Genomic DNA, 17,697 nt, shown 5'->3' with positions numbered 1-17,697 from the left:
TGTTAAGCTCAAATGCTCAAAAAATATAAATATTACTCACAAAAATCCTCAATAACAGACACAGACACTGCAAATTCTGCCAATTATTTTTTATATGAACCAAAGTGAATGTTTACATGCACTCTGATTAATATGCAAGGGATTATTTGGCCAATTAAAGCCCAGCATCATGTGAGACCTTGTATAATATGCATTTGGCTGTAGAGGCAACTCGAGGCGAGCAGAGAGGTGCTAAGGCATCAGGGGACAGCAGCCATGTGACCATGGTTACAGGGATTGGTTTAGTGCAGATGTGACATCAGCAAGCCTCCCACTCCCTCCCTCCCTCCCTCCCTCCTCCCCTCTCTCTCCCGGTCTTTCTCTTCCTCTCTCTCTCTCTCTCTTTGCCTCTCTCTGATTTTTTTTTCTCCTTCTGCCTTTCCTCAGCATCCCCCCCCCCCCTTTACAGAGATGGCGTGTGTCGCTGCCGCTTCCCCTCGGTTGTCCGGGGCCTAACGCGCGCACACAGTTCCCCAGATCTGCAGCATATTCCTCGGGTGTCTCTTTGCACTCGTGTCCTCCACCGCTGCCTCTGTCTCAGCTCTCCTCCCACCCCACCCCCTGGCGCGGGGTGGCCGGGAGTCGGGCCCTTGTGGGTGGAGGGAATCAGCATCGCGCTTGGCTGGGGGAGCTGTGCGGAATTAGCCATGCCCTGCCCAGGCATCCTCTGACCGGCTGCGTTTCTCCGTCTTCTCTCCGCCTGCACACCGGAGGGCAACGTAGGATGAGAATCGGCCACCATGATGCAAGGTGAATTATCTGTGCACTCCTACTCCTCCTTTATGTCCCGTGATTTGTGCCCCCGCGTCCTCCCTCTGCCCTCTCGTGTCCTGGTGGGCCATTAAAGCTACTGATGTGGGATGTGATCTGCTGTGCTGAGTGGAACAACTGAGAGATGTGCATGAGCAGCGTGACGTGTGTGTGTGTGTGTGTGTGTGTTTTTGTGTGTGTGACACATTTCGAGAAACTGAATTTGAGATGCAAGTGAAGGTGTGAGATGGGAGGGACATTTGCAGCCCTTGCTCGTATTTTGTGTGTGTGTGTGTGTGTGTTTACACATGTGACTGTGCACATCTGTGTTTGCATGTGCAGATCATACACCTGACTCTAGTCGTGCTCAGGCTGTGTTATATACATGTGCGTTTGAGCAGAGATCAGGTCTTTCCCGGAAGCTACACTCATTCATTCCTCTGCTGCTGCTGCTGCTGCTGTCACTGTATAATAAAATAAAACAGGAAGGATCATCCTTAAACATAGCACTATTGGTGTTGCATAAAGGATGCCATACTACAGTTGACAGTAGTGGAATGCAGTTAAGTGAATTATGAACATAAGAAAGAGGAGCTACATCATAGATCCAACCCTGCATGACAGATGCTGGGCCTTTACCATCCATTAATGCCAATGTAATGGAAGGTGGCTATTATTAGCTGAAGGCCTGCAGTCAGCCTGCCTTCATATTGTACACAGATGTCACATGTTCACCACAGCCTTTGTTAGCATGCGTTGCTAATTACACAGTAAAGGCTGTCAGCTGCGGTTAGAGACATCACAACATTTTTATTTGGACTCAAGCTGCAGTACATGTGTTGGAATAATCACCTTCATGTTGATGCAGCATGCGGGGTCATCAGTATCATTAAATGCATTATCTCAGGAACATAGATTGATACTCAATCATCAGACACATCAGAAGTTAACTATCTCTCACCACAGCAGCAGCTTCATTTGCAACATTAGATACAACAAATAGGATGAGAGAAAAAGAAGGATACATGCATTTAACATCACATTACACCCACAAACTAGCAAACAGCTCTGCTAAGGCCCAACAGTCCTGCACCAAATTGCACCCTCTCATAGATATCAAAAGACAGTTATGGTCCTGCAACAGAATTTTGATCTGGGATTAAGTTCCATGCTTCAGTTTAACAATTCATATTCACTTTTCAAAACATTAATAGTATCAAAGACAATGTGTTTGGCCAGTTTTGACTTAAATAAGTGTGTACTGATTTCCTCTCCCCCAAGTTATCCTCCAGTTGCAGATAATATTTGGACTGCATGAAAACCAACCTCCAAAAAATTGAAACCATCTTGAGTTAATCGATTCAACGTATAAAATGAGCAACACGTGTACAATAGATCATCTGAGCATGCGTGACAGCCAAGTGGAGAGGGTTGATATATCTTAGAAAAGGGCACAGTTATGGCATAAGTCACTGGAATACCTTGGTACAAGTGATCCATAGGTGGAGGTACCAAAGTTCAGTTGGTAGTGTTACATTGAAATAAAGTTTCAAACTATTAAATATAGAATAAATGAAATGCAGAAAATGAAATACTGAACTTGTGGCACAAAGGTACTCGCATAAACCAGTAGCTGAAGGAACTGGTTTACAGGCAAAGTAATGACATGCCCAGTCTGGACATTGTTCAGAACTATAACTGGTTCCTGCTTTGCTTCTAACTCTCTTCTGTATTCTTGATTTCATATCCCCTGTCTGTCACTGGCAGCTGAGACATGGTGTTGTCAGCAGACAGCATTTCTGTGGCGGATGTAGTTTGTGTAAATAGTGACAGGAGCAGAATTTTCACACCTTTGCACAATTGTCACTCAGCGTGGACGACTGACAGGTTTTCTGTTTTAGGAATTTAAAAAGAAACTGTGGAATTAATGCTTCTGGAAGAATGACGGGTGCCACCAGCTCTAGAAGAAATCTTACATAAGTTACTAAGTTTTGTCGACAGCTTTCTGCTGAAAGAAAGCCAGTAAGTGGACCTTGAAGTAGATGAAGTAAAATAGGTTGAATGCCTTGAAGAGGATTATATTTTGTAGCAGAATTGACCCACAATCTTACTCGGGTCAGTGCAAGGTTATTGGGAAATGTGGAAGTGGTTTGGAGTCAGTTTATTTATATTTTCATGCCTCCATGCCGGCGATAGCCATGTGGCCGGAGGCCAGTCGTCCATCCATCTGTGTGTCCCATTCCTGTGAACGTGAAATCTCAAGAATGCCAGAATTTGTATGGTAGCCAAAGGTCAAAAGTTAAGGTCACAATGGCCTCACAAAGTATGTTTATGTTTTTCTTAAACAGGACATCTTAAGATCAGCTTGTGGGACTGTCTTCAAATGTGGTTCAAATTTTCACTTGGACACAAAGATGAACTGATTAGATTTTGGTGCCTGGAGGTCAAGGTTCAAAGTCAGTGACCTCATGTTACTTTGAATGTGACATATTAGGACTGCCTGTAGGGAATTTCATTACATCTGGTACAATTCACTTGGTTAAATTGATTCGATTTCAGTGGTCAAAGATCAAAGGTCTTGGTGGCTTAGTGCCTCTTGAATGTCATATCTCAAGACTACTTGAGGGAATTCAACTTTTGATCAATGTTCACGTGGACTCAAAGATAAAGTGATTATTTTTCAGTTGTCAAAGGTAAAGGTTACAGTGGCCTTTATGTAGAAATACATAGACAGAAACTGCACTGGTTGGTGGAGGCATACTTTACTAATACTTTACTATTTTAGAGATTTTACAGAGCTTGTTGCTCAACAGACAAAATACTATTATGAGCCAGAGTGTCATCTGTTGTCCCAGTGGACTATTTACAGGGCAATCGAAATAAAAAGGAATGTCCCATCTTCTATACTTACAAATATCTATGGAAAATTAACTGCATTTTGCATATCACCCAAACTAACTGTATATCAAACCTATGATTAAAGCACTACATCGAATAAATACAAGCAGATAACAAATAATTAAAATGTGTATTTTATTCAAAAACTATTTGTATATATGTTTTATTGTATTACTAAAGCAATTCAAAGTAATTTTTCCTAATTGTCTTTTTTCCAGAGACATATGAAAACAGAGATTTAAGTAACTGTTTGAAAAACTGTATGTATGTTTATACTGAAATATGGTCTGCATTGATGTCAAGCATATGCTATTTGATGTGATGTTATCACCGTGTTATCAATAGATAACCACTATGGTCCCCATAAATGGTTTCAAAGAAATGTCTCTCCAAGTCTTGTTTTTATGAATTACACTAACTCAGTAATACTAATGACGTTGTGACTATAATCCATCTGGGTTACAAAAACAAAAGTTTTCCTCTGAAACACGTGAACTATTTTGCAGTTCAGTGCCGTCAGAAAAAAAATCTGACCGTGCTGCTTGTGTTGCTTCTGTGTGTATATTATATATACATAGATAAGCAGGATTATTACTTTAAGTTTGATTCTCTATTTTTATTCCTCATCACACACACAAACCATGCAGGGCAGACTCACTGTACAGAGCTGTCTCCACTGATGCAGGAATAATCTGTGCTATTGAGCAGCTCAGCGATCTACTAATACATCACAGGCTCTGACACATCCTTCAGTACTAGGGAGAGATTCCTCTCAAGTGAATGAGCCACATTGCAGTGACTTCACAATTTTATAGTTATAAGGATTTCAAGGCAAGTGTGTGGATTCACCAGATCAATGTTTTACTTTGAAAACATTTAGGACTGGACTCTATGTAGTCAAAAACCATAAATAAGATATCAAGCCAAACAATGGCTGTTTTGGACAAACAGTAAGTTCCAGTTTAAAACACATCAAACTGATGATGAACTGAGCTGCTGCTGTAGAGTACACAATGTTCATCCACCCAACTGCCCGTCACATGTGTCCCTGTTGCTCTCGTATGGATGTGAGAATCAACTGTGCTCACTGCTCGTCTAAAACACTGTTATGTAAACCTGTCAGTTATCTATTTGGGGCAAAACCTGCAGCACAGCCAATTCATGCAAAAGAAAAATAGGAATAAATGTGGCTCAAATTGTTGGTTCGGCCCGGGTCTTTCTGTTTGGAGTATATCCAAAGCCATGCAGACTGGGGTAATATGTTAATTGATAATTGATGTGAATGGGATCATGAAGAATTGTTTGTCCCTGTATGCTGGCTCGGCCTTAACGGTGCTGACCTTTCAAGGCTGTACTCCGCCTCTCAACCCACGGTCAGCAGGGATTGACCCCAGCTCCCCTGCAACCCTCAAAGGATAAGCAGTATAGATGATGGATGGATGGAACTCATTTTATTCATTTTCATTTCTGATTATGTTATTGTGAATTTATCATCATGCTAATGTGAGCTGAAGCCACACGGAGCAGGTAGCTTAGCTGGCTGTCGTGTGTTGAAATCACTTGAAATCACTTTTATGGTGTGATTCATTTGATTGGTTGATTGTCTCTAGGTCCAGTATTAATCGATTAATTGTGTCGGAAGTGTGTTTTGTTTTCTATTAATTGAACATTATAGTTCTGCACAACCTGAGTTGTGTTCCATTTCCCCCAGTTGTCTGGATGTCAGTTCTGCAGGGGTGTTGGCATCCAGTTTGGCTGACGGGCCGCTGTAGCAGATCTCTCCCCACCCTCCCTCAAATCTCGCTAATGAAGTGGTCTGATTGATCAACCTTTGCTCGTGTTTCTTCTCCACTTTATGTAGTCAGGGAGGGGACACTTAAGGGAATTGCTCGGTCTGCATTGCTTCATTTTACGTGGACGCTCTCTTCAGCTGGCAGGATGTTTGAGTCCCAAACGGATGCATCAATTTATATGAACAACCTGATTGCTCTATTTCCTGCTCAATGCTGCTGTTACAGTGCATGATCACCCTGTTACCTGTCTCCTTTTTGCTTTTAGATGCGTTTAAAAGGCAGTGAACTTATATTCAGACTTTAAAATGTCAAAATAACTCTTGATGATATTGTTGTTCCTCTCCCTCTCTCCCTCACTGTGATAGGACTAAAAAACCGAACCAGGAAAGCCCTGGGTCTCCGAAAGAAAGACAAAGACACAGACACAACGTGAGTTTGCTCCGAAAACACATTTATTGCACAATAAACATAAGATAACAGCACAAACTCAAGCATCATATTGTTCAATGACAGGCTGTAGTTCTGAGACTGAAGGAGAAATTCATGATGTATAACGAAAACATTTCTCCCCTCTTCTTATCACCTCAAGCAGGAGCTCACCTGACAAAGAAGGGGCTGGAAGTGGAAAGAAGGTAAATGTACTTATTTTGAAGAAAAAGTATTTCCTCTCTTTCTCCTCTCCTTTGTCTTTTTCCTTGGGCCACACCCCACCCCTCAGTTTAGTAGTTTTTTAGTAGTCCTGTTGACTGACAGACAAACTAGCAGGAATGAAAACATAACCCCTTGGTGAAGGTAATCACAATTCAAAATCCTCATTGCACAGGAAAACTGCACAAATGTACAACAAGAATCGCCAAAATCGAAAAAGTCCGGCTGTAAATTGTAGGAAAATATATAAATAAGTTTGTTAACCAGTGATATTGTTTGATACCTGGACAAATTGCCAGAGCTCATGATTTGACCAAATCAGACTCTGTTTTGTAAAGATTGTAAATTTTTATACATATACCCCTTATCTCACTCATTTACTTAAATGTAAAATGATGTGTTAAAATGTGTTGTTCCTATTTTGTTAATAGAAAAAGGCCAATGGGGCTCCCAATGGTTTCTATGGGGAGATTGACTGGGACAGATATGTGAGTATTATCCTCCTACTCATTGTTGTGTATGCTCCCCTTCTTTCTGATGTCATGCAGAGACTCTGCAGTTTTATGCATTAAATATATGTTGTGCTGTTGCGACCAGTGTCATGTAACACTGGGTTTAAAATTACTGAGTAAACGGTGCGAATAGAGCGATAGATGCATATTCTGTCAGTCAGCAGGAGCTTCAGCCAGGAAGTCAAGTGTCTCAGGAAAGACATCTGTGAAATATGATCCACATCTATATACAGAGGTGGTCAAAGGAAAAGAGTTTGGCATTTCCTCTGTTAAATGTTTGTCTCTTTTCTCCTCCTCTCTGCCGCAGGCCTCTCCGGATGTGGACGATGAGGGATTCAGCCTCCGGCCCGGTGACGAGGGCGATGATATCCTTTTAGCGACGGGTAGAAGCAGCGGCAGGAGCAGAGTCGGGACACTTCTGCAAAACTATCCACCTGTTTGGCTGAATGACTCGTTTGTGGAGTGCTCAGAATCAAATAGGCCAAATTAATGGTTCCTCCCTCTCTTGCCATATTACACAGGTGTCCCTGCAGTGGCAAAGAAATTGTTATAGTTATATTATATTTGGATTGACTCTTCAGTTATCACTGAGCCACAGTTCTCATTAACAACTGTCCCACAGTTCACTGGTATTTTAAGTTTTTGCTCCCGCAGGTGTCAGCAGCTGTGTATTTGTATTAAATCCACAGAGAGCTGCGCTGTGACACTACCCCTGAGCAGGATGATTTAACCGAGGGTGTCGTTTAGCAGCAGATGGAGACATGGAGCAGATGTCTCACTCCTGAGCTGCGGCGTTACTCTGCACATGACTGAGACAAATTTCTAAATTTAAAAGGATTTATTGATAAGATTGAATTAGTCTCCATCTCTCGTATACCATTGTGTACTATTCTGTTTTGTCCTTGACGAGCGTTCACTCGCTTCCAAAGGAAAGCACTTTTTCTCCTCCAGCGACTCTGAAGACGACGACGAAAGCAGGAAAAAGTTCAAAATCAAGATCAAGCCGCTGGTGTCGGACAGTGCCAAGTGTGTCCCTCCATCTATGGACGAGCTAAAAGCCTCAGTGGGCGGCCTGGCCCTCTCTCCGTCTCTGGTGAGCGCTGCTGATCAGAACTCTTCTATTCTGTTCTACTATTATGTACTAAAGGCACACGTACACAGTTTTGTATCTTTTAACCATACACTGTATATGATGATGATGAACAACGTTTCTCCACTTCAACTTCCTCCCACTATCCAGAAATAAAAGCAAAACATCCCATAGTGCTGGTAGCAGGGTCCCACCAATACTCATGCTCGACCAACTGCGTCAGTCTCAGCTGTCAATCATGACATCATATAACTAATTCAAACCAAACTTATGAGGAAAATAAGCCCTGGAACATCAGCGTGATAAGAACTACCTCAAATGACAAAATAGTATTTTACATGTGCTTTGACTTTTTAGTTTGGTCCATGTCCTTTACATTAACAAGGAGGAGGTGTGATTTATGACCTAACAGACAAGCTACCAGGGGGCGATCATAACACTTTGGCTTGTCTTTACGGGAGCAGTCATGTCAACCATCTATGTGTAAAGAATGTCTTGTGTATATTTAACTTTCTCTCTGTGTTTGTCTTTTGTCTTTTTTCTAATGGTTTTGCCGTCGTCTTGTAGAAGAGAAGTCCGGTAAGCCTGTCACACATTTTCATCATTGTATCACTCCTGAGAGAGAGTGCATGGCATGAGCTCACTTAACAGAAATGCTTGATAAACTGTGCCCCCCCCCTCGTGATAATTCACTTACAAATGGCGTCCACTCTTTTCCCGCATGCTCTCACCCTGCTCTCAGTGTTTGTGCCATTTTTAGGCCCTGAAATTAAAAATCACATCTTTTTGTTGATTCATTTTTTCTTTTCCAGCAAAAGCTTTACTTGAACCTGTCTGGCAAAGCGTGTGTATTACATAATGCACAGTTATCATAACACACACATTAGCTCCAAACCTATTGATTTGCTCTAAGTGGAGCTCACATGCCGAGCGACCTGTTACTGCCAGTGTGCTGCTATAGGCGTGTTGGTCTCATAAGACAACGTTGCAGTTGTCCTCATAATCTCCAGGGTGTTATTAAGGCTTTGCGGTGAAAGTAAAGACGTGCGTTATGTGCAGTTTAAGTTGGTGTCCACTTGACTGATTTGTCACTCACTCTCTGACCCAGGTCTGTTCTCTCTTCCTTTTTGCTGGTCTCAGAGACGCAGCCCGGTGAGTTCATCGCTCCATCTGCTGGCTGTTTGGAGGCAAGCAGCCCGAAATGCAGCTTTCTGATCTCTGCTGCTTGAACTGTTCTGTATTGTGCAGTGCAGAATTGAACAAGCGTACACAGAAAATCTTAGTTGTAGTGTTGATTTTATGTATTTCCTATGCAAATAGAAGTTAAAATATCTGTGATCTCTGTATCTCCCTTAAAAAGTATATACATCACAGAGTAGAAGAATAAAATAACTCAAAATGGACATGTTTCTGTAGCATTTGTATTAAAGTATTAAAGGTCACACAATGCACATATTTTTACTCTTCATTATCTGTATCCTTACGTTGTCCTTTGTTTTGGATTGTCTCTCTTACAGGGACAGATAAAAAGAAATTTGTCCTGTAAGTACAGCAGTTTGAAAACTGCCCCCCCAATTTTAGCTTTATAATGCATATTTGGTCAAATAAAGAAATAACAGAACAACAGCTGAGTTTTTCTTTTTCTTTCTCTTAGGTGAGGAGATTGCCAGACCGAGACGCTCCACCCCGACTCCAAGTCCTGCGCCTGAGATGCCAAGGTGTGTGATGAGTGTTCCACTGACCAAACCGAAATCAAACAGGAAGTCCTCTTGATAGTAATAATCTTATTAAGAAAAAACTGACAGTCATGATGAGGTTGTCAAACTATCAAAACAATATAATCTGTTATCTTATGGTGTTTGTACAGAAACATTGTTTTTTTACTTTAATTTCTTTTTTCAGAATAAAGGCTATTCCATTGACATAAACAAGTCACTTAGTTATAATCTTCTTGTTCTTCTCCTTCTGCAGTGACAGGCTATCACAGAACGTTCCTGCCTTCTTCGGGCAGCCTTCAGAGACCAAATATGCCAGATATGATGGTCTGTCCCTTATCAAGAGTAAATAACTCAATATTTCAACAAATACAGCTACTGAGGGGATACTGATTGTTTTTTTTGTCATCACAGTGGTTCCTACTGATATGTGGGGAGAATCAAGACCACGGTCAGACTCTCCTCTGAGCATAAGTTTCCCAACAGGAGGTCAGTTAAATTGTACGAGGAGCTATATCCATACATAATTTAAAAAATGATGTCATCTATGATCTATAACTGACCTGTCATCCTTGTTGCAGCTCCTCCTCCGCTTCCTCCAAAAAACATTCCATCAAGAAGTCATTATGGTTATCCGTCAGACTCGGCCGGTGAGTTCTGCTTTACTTGTTTATCAGCCCTACAGTCAAATCCTATGAGTTAAGATCTAATGCTCCTTCACTCTAACTGCAGCCGATCTACCCAATGGGAGAGTAGCTCGCAGTTCTGCCCCCATCTACCTGAACGTCCTGTCCCCCGCCTCTTACCGAGGCTCCCCGGGCCCTGACATCGACGACGTGTTTGGCCCCGTCGACAGCCCTCAAACCAGCGAGGACGCAGTGTCACCCAGATGGGTAACCTTTACAGATGACAGACCCCCGCCACCCGATGAACCAGCTCCCCCTCCACCACCGGACTCTCCTGCCCCAGACACGCCCTCGTCCACCCCCTCCACGCCCTGCCTCTCACCCGGACCGCCACCAGACGAGCCCCCGCCTTCACCTCCACCTTTTTTTCCCGGGTCTCCTCCTCATTTCACGCCACCGGACTCGCCACCCTCTATTGTGCTCGGACCTCCTCCTCCAGATGAGCCAGCCCCTCCCCTGCCACCTGACTTCTCTCCCTCTAAATCGCCCCCGGTCTGCCTGGATGAGGAGGCGCTCGACGAAGAGGTGCTGCTGTTTGCAGCGTACTCATCCTCCCCTGCTCCCATCAGCCCTGTACCCCCTCTGCCAGCCGAGCGGAGGTCTCCTCGGGCAGGGGTCACCTCTCCCCTGGTCCTGGGGTTTGCAGGAGGAAAAAGAACCCCAGAGGGTGCATACCTGAGAGATGATATCCCAGACTTTGTGGGCTCACCCAGAGAGTTGATGCCGAGCTTCAGGGGCACACCGCCTCCTCTCCCTCCAACCACCTACAGGTCTATCATGTCTTCCCCCGGGCCGTACTCAGGCAGCGGTGAGTACTCACGTCACTTTCTAAAGGTCAGAACTATCAGTTATCTGATTATACTGAATATAAACTTTGTGAACAAAAGCCAAAATAAAGTGTTCCGCCAGCTGAAACCAATCAATCACATAGAGCTGCTCGAGATGTTTTTCCTCTTTGGGATCTGTTTAGTACAGTTTATATTGTTATTATTATTATTACAGTTGATAGTATTAAAAATAAAACGAAAACACTGATTACACTACTGACAAATGCCATAAATATATTTAAATATAATATATAATAGGAATTACTTTTACGCTAACTTTAGCTATAATCCATCTGACACTGGTTTACTACCTACCAAACGTATGGACATAAGCACAAACTGTAAAAACATTTTCTCCAAAGGTGGGGTGCACTAACTGTTATGTCAGTTAAATGACACTTCTGTCTAAATAGAAATATGAACTCATTACTCGATTTGAACTGTCTGTTGTAATAAAACAAATCAACATGCCAGTATAATGTGCTTAAAAAGGTTCTCAGGAAAGTTCAAAAGGAATCTCAAGCAGCTTTCAGACACGCACCGAACACCGGAATTTCTCAATATTTTCTCAGAAGGAGGAGTTTGTGTGAACGCAAATACCTGAGACAGTAAACCAGACAAACAAAGTGACAATCACATGAGCTGAGCGTTGGAGCTCATGTTAAATAAAACCCTCTCATTGTGATCTGAAGCCAGTGCTAACCACAGACACTGGTGTGTGCCACAGGCCCCTCGTCTCCAGCTCGTCCGGCCACACCTCAGTCCCGAGGCAGCCCAGTTCCTCCACCTCCTCCTCCTCGACCGTCCTCGCGACCAAAGCTGCCCCCTGGGAAACCAATCACAGACCTGGTACATATGAAGTGTCCTTTCATTTCTCTGTCTCTGTCTCCTTTTGCTGTTGTGTCCTTTGATACAACATCTCAATGTGATGTTTAAATGAAACAGGTAAATAAGTTCCCTATGAGTCTTCCTTTTCTTCATTCGCACTCATATAGACAGCAGGTTCTCAGTATGTCCTTCCGTCTCCAGACTCGACCCTTCAGTCCGCCAGTTTCGGGCAGCCCGCCTCCTTTCGCACCCCTGGCCCGGTCAGAGAGCTCCTCCTCCATCTCCTCCATTACCTCACAGAGTGCAGCGTCCACTCCAACCTTAGGGAGGGACCTTAACATATCCACCACAGGTATATTTTCCCCCAGTGTTACATCTCCGTTGTTTGAGTCCATGTTGTCAGTCGCTCATCATTGTGTCCTTGCCTCACGGCCTTGTCCCTCTCCATGATTCTCTCCTCCTCATGTCTCTTCTCTCTCAGAGGCCTCACAGCCTCTGGTATGGTTTGACCATGGCAGGTTTTATTTAGCTTTTGAAGGTGAGTTGAGCCACCATGCTCCTGTAGTCCCATCAGTGCATGTACTGAAATCACCTGTCGTATTTCTACCTGCCGTCTTGCTCATGTTCACTGAGCCCAAATATTGCTACCCACCCCCTGTGTGTTGCTCACTCACATATAATCCAGATTCAATATGGAGGGTTTAGTTCTGCTTATAACTGTTTGCTTGTTTGTTTATACTCCCCTGTCTGCGTGTAACCCATGGCTAAACGTTTGTGCAAATATGAAACAACCCAAAGTAAAATATGTGGTTTATGTTTTGATTTATTTTTAAAAGAATCTTTTGTGTGTTTTCTTCAGGATGCTCCAGAGGACCCAGTCCACTCACCATGGGACCCCAAGACACTCTGCCAGTGGCTGCTGCCTTCACAGAAACCATCAATGCCTACTTTAAAGGCGCTGATCCCAGCAAGTAAGCCTGGATTTCCTAATCGTACAGTGTGACATTACCAATGCATGAGCCAAAACTTTTACAGACCAGTGGATACATTTCTGATGGCTACCCTATACAGTTTGTTCTCCACATTTGATCCCTTGTGTGTTATTGTTCAGCGCAATGTCTAAGTGCAGCCTTATCTCTCCCACTGGTCCAGATGTGTTGTGAAGATCACAGGGGAGATGGTGCTCTCTTTCCCAGCGGGCATCACCCGGCATTTTTCAAGCCACCCGACTCAGCCCATCCTCACCTTTAGCATCAGCAGCTACAACAGACTGGAGCAGGTCCTCCCCAATCCACAGCTGCTCTGCTGGTAAGAACATGTATCGAAGCTGCATTCATACACACAGAAAACTACTTTTGTCAGATAGTCATTATAGAACTGGAAAAAAATAATTACTGGCCTTCATTTTATGATAAATAATGCATAATATACAGCCAGTATCTAACTAGTGATTGTCTGAATCTAACATCTCATCCTTTAGTGATACCACGACAGAGAGTGTCGACACCAAGGAGTTCTGGGTAAATATGCCAAACTTGATGAGCCATCTGAAAAAAGTGGCCGAACAGAAGCCTCAGGCAACTTACTACAACGTGGATATGATCAAATATCAGGTATCTATCTATCTACTGGATCTTTGGTATTTATCCATCCAGCACCTTGAATCTACCTGTGTAATTCGCCTTGCCTTTCCATCCATCCATCTATCTGGCTGTCCTGTGTTTCTGTATCCCAGGTGTCAGCAGAAGGGATCCAGTCCACTCCTCTGAATTTGGCATTGAGCTGGCGAGGTGACGCCACCAACACAGACCTTAGAATAGATTACAAATACAACACTGAGGCCTTGGCTGCTCCTGTGCCACTACACAACATTCACTTTCTGGTACCTGTGGATGGAGGCCCAGCCAAACTCCAGGCCATGATCCCACCTGCCATCTGGTGAGGATCACTTATATTTGTGTTTTTATTTAACAGGGAGAGGACTTAGAATACACTGTTTAAGCTGCCTTCATTTCCTGCAGTGTAATTTCTGTTCTTATATTGTGTATATTGCATCTTTATTACGAGTAGGGAGGTTAAGACCAGCCTTGCACTATTTCCTACCCCTACATTAAGGCAAATTGTATAAACATGTCGCTGCACGTTGTTTGTTTACCTTTAATGTGCATTTAAAAGAGAATCAAAAAAATCCATTGTGGACATAAAACCTTGTACGTTTTAACACTATCTCTTGTTTTTTCTCTATTAGCATGGAATTGAATTTCCTTTTTGTGTAAACGAACATCCGATCTATTTGTCCTCTGTAACACAACACCTATTTACTCCTATAGGAATCCAGAGCAGCAGACAATACAGTGGAAGATTCCCAGTCTCTCTCATAGATCTGACAATGGAGGTGGGTGTTTGTGTTTCATACTTTCTTGTAAAGTCTTTTTTAACCATTGCTCTCATCATATTTCATATGTCACTGAACACTGCTTTTTTTTGTTGGAAGTTTATTTTATATATATATACATACACACACACACACATATATATATATGGGTCGGTCATGTGCACCAGCGTGATTTTACTGGTGAGTTGCAATTCGAAAAGGTAGATAATCACCAAGTAGCATTCTCATCTCACAGCTCTTTGTCCTGCAGGAGTAGGGGCTCTCCTGGGCCGGTTCCAGATGAGAGAGGGTCCCTGTAAACCGTCCCAGCTGGCGGTGCAGTTTACCAGTGAGGGCAGCACTCTGTCAGGGTGCGACATCCAGCTGGTTGGCACTGGCTACCGGCTATCACTGGTCAAGAAGAGATTTGCTGCAGGTCAGTCTGAGTATCAGAAATGTGTGTGACCTTAACTTTTAAGTTAATGACTTTGATTCCTGACCTATTTCCTTTTGCTCCACAGGGAAATATTTGGCGGATAATTAGTGGACCTGTTTGTGAAGGGATCCAAGAGAATCAATGGCTTTTGACTGTGACGACAATGGACCCATCTCATGTTTAATGTGTTTTAAACTTTATCTTTAGCAGCCATTGGAATGAATGGTTGAGATTAAAGAGACCACAACACAGGTACATGATATTTGACTTGATGACGTCATATTCAGTAGACCAACTGAGTTTATGCAAGTAAACACAAATCCTTAGTTCTGTGTACGTGAGAATCTTGCAGGGTTTCACAGATTAAAGTATAGAGAAACCATGATTCTTTGTTATTGTTGACATAACTGTGGATTCATGCAGTGATCCAGCCTTATTCATTTCAGTTCCTTTTGTCTAACTGGTTTTCTTTGCAAATGCACTGTAATAATGTGAATAGATTATATAATATAAAAACAATCTTAAACAAGGTGGAAAAGAATGGAAATGTAAAAAAATCTCGCATAAGATTACTTTGCAGTTATATTCCTATGAGTTATATGTTACATAGTAATACCTGATTTACACTGCCACCCCAAATCTGAATTTTTTTCCACCATATGTGAAAAATCTTTAGTCGTCCGAACAGAGATTTTGTTTCTGTTGAGATGAGCCTTTGAAATGTCACAGCCCATCTATCAGTCTTGCAATTAAAGGTGATTGGTTGCGTTACAGTTTCAGAATGACCTGCAGCACATGTTATCTTTTGAAAGGGAATTATATGTGTACATTTTGAGCACTGAAAAACATTGTTTGCAAGTACATAAATTATATTTGTAAATAAATTGTCATCCAGAAAAGAGCAATTTGAATTAAGCATCTAAACTTCTGTGCTACATAAAGCTACTTGCTTCTAAATCAATAATAACCTGTTTGACTCAGTTTTAGAACTTTTCTCATATTCAATTTCAAGCTTTTAAATTCAACTTTAAATTTACTTTTAATATTAATGATCACTGGGGCTGTTTGTATGGTTTGGTTTGGTTTGGTTTACAACCTGCTAGCATAATTCACTCCACAGCAAAAAGCAGTGATTTACCACCGGTACGCTACCTGCCAATTACTAAACCACAGAAAAACAAAGTTAGCAACACACTGGTGAACATAGTGGAGCATTTATCTGCTAAAATTACATTTCAAGATATTTCTGTCAGGAGTTGGAGATAAAATACAGGGTGGATATTGGATTTATATTCATCTGAATTTTGTGCGTGGCTGAAACTGGAGCACAGAGAGGTTGATATTGTGCCCTCATGTGACTAAAAGCAAACAAACAAATTAATTTATGGAGCACATTCACCTTTTTTGCTCAAATGCTAAATTTTGTGTGACAATTTCTCTACAAAATATAATTCATGTGCTGGAAACCATTTTTTCCCATGCTCAGGATTGTAGTACATATATGTCATACTATTTGACATTAAACGCTGCTACTGTGGCATTTAACCATGAACAGGGCTGATCGTGGCAGTAAATCAGTTGCAGCAGTTTGACCTGCTGAAGAACGAAAGCGCTACACTGTGGGAAAGTGCAATGCTGAGATACATTGAAAATGTCACCTATCACAGGACTGTAGTGGTATTAGTGGTGGTGCGAGTCATCGGCCAGATTTTGTAAAAATGAACTGATATGATGAGTAACGTAAGCTGCTACTTTCACTAGAAAGGTTTGGGCTAATTATTCTGTCAATGCTACAGGATTTATGTTTGAAAGGGCCTTAAGATGTTTGATACACACAGAGCCGGATGTGAGTGCCATACAGTGGTGAAAAGGAGCTTTAAGTTTCAGGAGAAATGCAGAGGGACCTGGACTGACGATTGTAGGAGTTACATTCAATGCTGCTTGAAAACTTGGCCAGTTCCTTTCGACTGTGATCTTGGACAGAGGTTTTGACGAGGATTACTGGGGACACCTCAGAGTATCTATCAAGAAGGAAGCACTACTAGTGTCCCTGATTTAATTTCTCCCTTTTCCACCATGTTGAATAAATGTTTTATCATTATTTTCTAATAGCAATATTTAAAAACTTAAGTGTAAAAAGTGTACATAAAAAAAAGCTATGTTTCAAATATTTCTCTGGGCATATAGATGTGTCTGTGGTTGTCTCTTGGTTAATTGATGTCAGCACCCATAATGCATTAGGTTCTGTGTAACATCACTTTTTTGCATCTATTGTTTTTACATGTGGGTTTCTTGTACAAAGAAGTGTTACTGTGGATGAATAACTCCAAATGGTGCCGCATGAAATCTGCATTTGTCCATCAACAGTCTTTATTAATGCAATACCAGTTTATCCATTTCAACAAGGTCATTATACGTGTTATTGTGTAATTGTGCAGTGAGAGGAGACGTTTTGCCTTCACATGAAACTCCACTCTCTGTTTTGTTGTCGATGCACCTTCAGAAGCTCATTGTCAATACATTTGGCATGTGCTCATTGATATTCCCATTCCATGCATCTAAATATAGGTGTTTGACATTCTCCTGTGTTTGACTTGGAAAAAAACAAAAAAACCTTAAATTTCCTTCATCAAAACAAAGCGTGGCTTCACGTCATGCATACACACACGCACACACACACGTTGGTATGTTGTGTTTGAACGTTACATTTTACAGAATGTTTCGATGTGTTGACTCACAGTTTGGGCTTGGGTGTAAAATTTCATTTGGTTCAGAAAAAAGGAAGCAAAGCAAGTTTTTTGCAGTTAGTTTAGAGTAATGTTTCAACGTGTTTCTGTTGACAACGCTTTTGTTCTTTTGCCTTATTTATGAGAATTCATGAAGTTCTCCAGTATTGGAGGATTTATTCTAAGTTAATTTTTTTTCTACAACTGTTTTTGCTGTTTTCCTTTCACTGCGGTAGACACAGAATATGCAAACATTTCATGTAAATTTCCCATCCAAAGATTTTGAAAATAAATATATGAAAAATCAATATAATGTAATACCTGTTTTACTTGGTAATAAAGAAGAGGAAATGTGAGACATGTATCTCCCTATCA

General features: G+C 41.9%; 1 protein-coding gene across 6 annotated transcripts; it reads left to right on the top strand.

The window, feature by feature from the left end:
- The first annotated feature begins 341 nt into the window (after nt 1-341).
- On the top strand, nt 342-17,678 carry sgip1b (SH3GL interacting endocytic adaptor 1b). Of its 6 annotated transcripts, none has more exons than XM_069511858.1 (23): nt 342-789; nt 5,846-5,909; nt 6,070-6,112; nt 6,560-6,616; nt 6,948-7,005; nt 7,558-7,733; nt 8,298-8,309; nt 9,248-9,272; nt 9,385-9,448; nt 9,702-9,772; nt 9,860-9,934; nt 10,027-10,095; nt 10,178-10,939; nt 11,686-11,807; nt 11,988-12,138; nt 12,268-12,324; nt 12,646-12,757; nt 12,939-13,094; nt 13,267-13,399; nt 13,522-13,724; nt 14,117-14,181; nt 14,438-14,596; nt 14,682-17,678. In XM_069511858.1, exons 1-23 carry the CDS (start codon nt 780-782, stop codon nt 14,702-14,704), a joined length of 2,667 nt encoding a protein of 888 aa, XP_069367959.1. In that variant the 5' UTR covers nt 342-779; the 3' UTR covers nt 14,705-17,678. The 6 variants fall into 6 exon arrangements, with proteins under 6 accessions (XP_069367959.1, XP_069367957.1, XP_069367958.1 ...); XM_069511856.1 differs by having other exon boundaries at nt 14,417-14,596; XM_069511857.1 differs by having other exon boundaries at nt 343-789; nt 14,432-14,596.
- The last annotated feature ends 19 nt before the right edge of the window (nt 17,679-17,697 follow it).

The sequence above is a fragment of the Paralichthys olivaceus genome, chromosome 16 (assembly GCF_024713975.1).
Source record: "Paralichthys olivaceus isolate ysfri-2021 chromosome 16, ASM2471397v2, whole genome shotgun sequence".
Classification (NCBI taxonomy): Eukaryota; Metazoa; Chordata; class Actinopteri; order Pleuronectiformes; family Paralichthyidae; genus Paralichthys; species Paralichthys olivaceus.
Note: the sequence above shows the minus strand (reverse complement) of the source record. Positions and strands in the feature narration are given on the sequence as shown.

Bases quoted from the DNA above. Each gene is read 5' to 3' on its own strand.
- sgip1b (XM_069511856.1), top strand. The intron at 11,808-11,987 runs GTACATATGAAG...TTCCGTCTCCAG, and splicing joins GGAAACCAATCACAGACCTG to ACTCGACCCTTCAGTCCGCC. The intron at 13,095-13,266 runs GTAAGAACATGT...CTCATCCTTTAG, and splicing joins AATCCACAGCTGCTCTGCTG to TGATACCACGACAGAGAGTG.